The following is a 3,110-nucleotide window of genomic DNA, read 5'->3' on the forward strand; positions in this document are numbered from 1 at the left end:
TCGCCATGTGGATAAACATGCCACATCAGACGTGATTAGACCATCAAAATCGAGTCTCAAATAGTCGATTTATTGGTCAAAATCGAGACTCTTATACTCGAGATGCTAATAAAAAATATTGTTTCAAAACCTTAACAACTAACTAGATAGTTAGAGAAAAAAAATCAGTTACCCATTTTCGCCCCATAGGTGCAGTTGGAAACAAGACAATTGTTCAATGGTATCTGCTTAGCCTAAATGCATTAGAAGGGTCTTAACAACAGTTTCTTATTTACAACACCACCAAGTTACAACGGGCATGCATCAGTTCTAGCAAGGAAAAAAAAAGCATGCATCAGTGCTAGCCCAAAATATACATATATATGCCTCAATACAAAAGTAACAACAAATGTTAGCTGATCGAAACACTGGCATATACTACTCTATCTAGTATCTACGCTAGTTTTCTTCATCTGCCTCAAAAACCTTCCTCAGCTTCTCTTCATCTGACTCAAAAACCTTTCTCGCTTGTTTCAGCTCCTCGTTCATAGACAACAACTCTGTACAGCGGTTAAGTTTTGGCAAATCCTGCAGGATCAAAGTGCAACATTGGCATTTGTTTACTATTTACTAACCAATAAAAAACAAATATAGAGCAAGAAAATGTTGCAGCAGTGTATATCCCGCATCTATAAAGAAAAGGCAAAAAAAAAAAGGTTCAGAAAACAAAGTCAGAGGATATCGTTGAGAATTTTCACCAAACGCCATTTTAATTTCTGGCTAAAGAAAAGAGATAAATGGGGTGGAGGATGAAGTTAACTAAAGCTTTTCTCCTTAAATAGTACTAAAATGGAAAAAGGAGAGTAAAAGTGTTGTCGTGTAGGTTCTTTCTAGACACACAAAAGGAAATAAGATTTTAAAGTGTATGGGTGCTATTAGCCAAGGCACACAATGTGAAAAGTGTGTTGTAATATAAACATGATAGTAAAGTGAGCTTGCAAGATAGTATGCCTTGAAAACAAAGGTAGCCATAAAGAACTTCAAGATCAGTGATTTATATTTTTTTAAAGTAGCTTCTAGGTCAGAGAAATGAAGTTTTTTTTGGTGAAAATGGTAACTAATTGAGGAACCTTGCGTATCAGATACAGGAAATCTTCAACTGATATCTTTCCCCTCTTTGATCCAATATCTTGGGCTTTATGCACCTGCAGAAATGTTAAAGATGTTGACATAAACCTACCATGAGTGTCATCATACTTAAGAGTAAATAGGGAGTACCAAAAGATGTACTTACCAAATCTGTGATATACTCCACAACAATATCCTCCACAAGTGCCACACTTTCTGGAAGCGGCTGATAATGCAATAAAAAATATACAAAACCATTTATAAATTGAATACAATAAATCATCACACTTTTCATTCTTTGTAATCAAAGAATTTCATGTCAATAATATTGCACGTAATAAATATATAAGACTTTTTGTTTATTTTATTTATTGCAGTTAGGAAAAACAAGAAGAGGTTGGCACCTAAAACGGGAAAAGGTAGGGAACCTTTTTGCTCAATGAGGCATAGATAACAATAGCAGAACACCTTCAATAATCAAGTAGTGCAGGAATGAGGTGGATGCAGTTGCATATAAAGCCTAATGCAGATGAGTTCGCGTAGGCCTCGTCTGGTGGTTTTAGCTCATTGTGGACCCAATAACGCACAAGACACTGCTAAAAGCTTTGCTACAGGTACAAAATGTGGTGAATCATGCAGATTTTTCTTTCAATCACATATGTAAACCTCCAAAAAAATGTAAAAGCCAGTTTCTTTATCTTCCCTTATATAATTTCAACTATGGTATTAATATATATTATCATGATTCTTGCCATTTGTTGTCGGAGTCTGCTTCCCAAAATCAAAAGGCCAACTCTAAGCATATCAATATCTTAGTGAAAAATGTAACCGTAGCAATTAAAATCAACCTCGGAGATGCTTCTGTGGGGTAATTTATAAGAAGTTTTGAAAAGTACTGGGTTTACACAAATGGATAAACTGATCATAATTTGAGCTAATGTAAATCGAGTTCTTTTTCTTAACTTGAGAATTAATATGCCTAAGACCAGTTTACAACAATCACCACTGCTAATGACAAATATGGCACTTCACTTCCATTATGATGTAGGCATCTTCACATATAAAGCATTTGTAACCAAATCCAAGAGTGCATTCCCAAACCCAAAATCTTAAATAAATTATTCCACCCACATCACATTCAAAAAATCGCAGCAGCAGTCAGATTACCAGTGTTGTAATAGTCCAAAAGCACAAAACATATACAATTAAACAGCACAACTTACATTAGGATCATCTCCAAAACCATACATCATATGCTGCACTGTAAAACCCAAAAAAGAACAACAATAAGGTCATAAAATAAAACTGTGCAACAAACCCAACAAAGCAAACCCATTTTAAATACTCACACTCTTTCTGAAAGACTCCACGTTTGCGCTTAAATGAAGTTTCTGAGGACTGCGACGACCCAGCCCTCGATTTTGAGGAGGGTGCTGCAGAATTAGTGTTCATCTGTCACAACAATCAAATATCATTATAATCTGCAATTAAGCACAATAATTTTATTTTTATTTATTATTAATTTTAAATGATTGACTTGAAATATACTACTTCATAGAAATTTCATATGCTTTTAAATCACCAATTATCAAGCAAAGTTTCATTCAGGAATGGAGTTAGTCCATATAATACAATTATTTTATAATTCTTTATTAGAGTTTTAACCCTATGCAAAAAATCAAGCTGATACTGTGTAACTTAGTTGGCTTTTTAAGTTTTTCATTTTTTTTTCTTTCTGAAAACAATAACTGAACAAATCAAGAAAATTGAAAACTTAATTTTTTTTTCATCTATTTTCTTAGCTTCCAAACAAGTCTTCCCAGTTCTCAAACTACCATAGTTCCTTCCTCAAACAAACACACAGAAAACCCAAAACAGAATCGAAAATTAAAAAACAAAAAACTTAAAATGAATTTTAGTTGCTGGGTAGGAAAGTCTATTTCCTAATTTACTCTAAAAAAAAAAAAAAAAAAATAGTGGGGGAGACGAAGAGAAATCACCTT

The 3,110-nt window shown here is 33.7% G+C and overlaps 1 protein-coding gene across 1 annotated transcript; it reads right to left on the minus strand.

Moving 5' to 3' along the window:
• Window positions 1-210: 210 nt before the first annotated feature.
• Window positions 211-2,580, minus strand: LOC112032303 (transcription initiation factor TFIID subunit 13). Its single transcript, XM_065769759.1, has 5 exons — window positions 2,457-2,580; window positions 2,331-2,368; window positions 1,274-1,333; window positions 1,110-1,184; window positions 211-567 (listed from the first exon to the last, which is right to left on the minus strand). Exons 1-5 carry the CDS (start codon window positions 2,557-2,559, stop codon window positions 439-441), a joined length of 405 nt encoding a protein of 134 aa, XP_065625831.1. The 5' UTR covers window positions 2,560-2,580; the 3' UTR covers window positions 211-438.
• Window positions 2,581-3,110: the final 530 nt, after the last annotated feature.

This window comes from Quercus suber, unplaced genomic scaffold (genome assembly GCF_002906115.3).
Source record: "Quercus suber isolate HL8 unplaced genomic scaffold, Cork oak 2.0 scaffold_1349, whole genome shotgun sequence".
Taxonomy (NCBI): Eukaryota; Viridiplantae; Streptophyta; class Magnoliopsida; order Fagales; family Fagaceae; genus Quercus; species Quercus suber.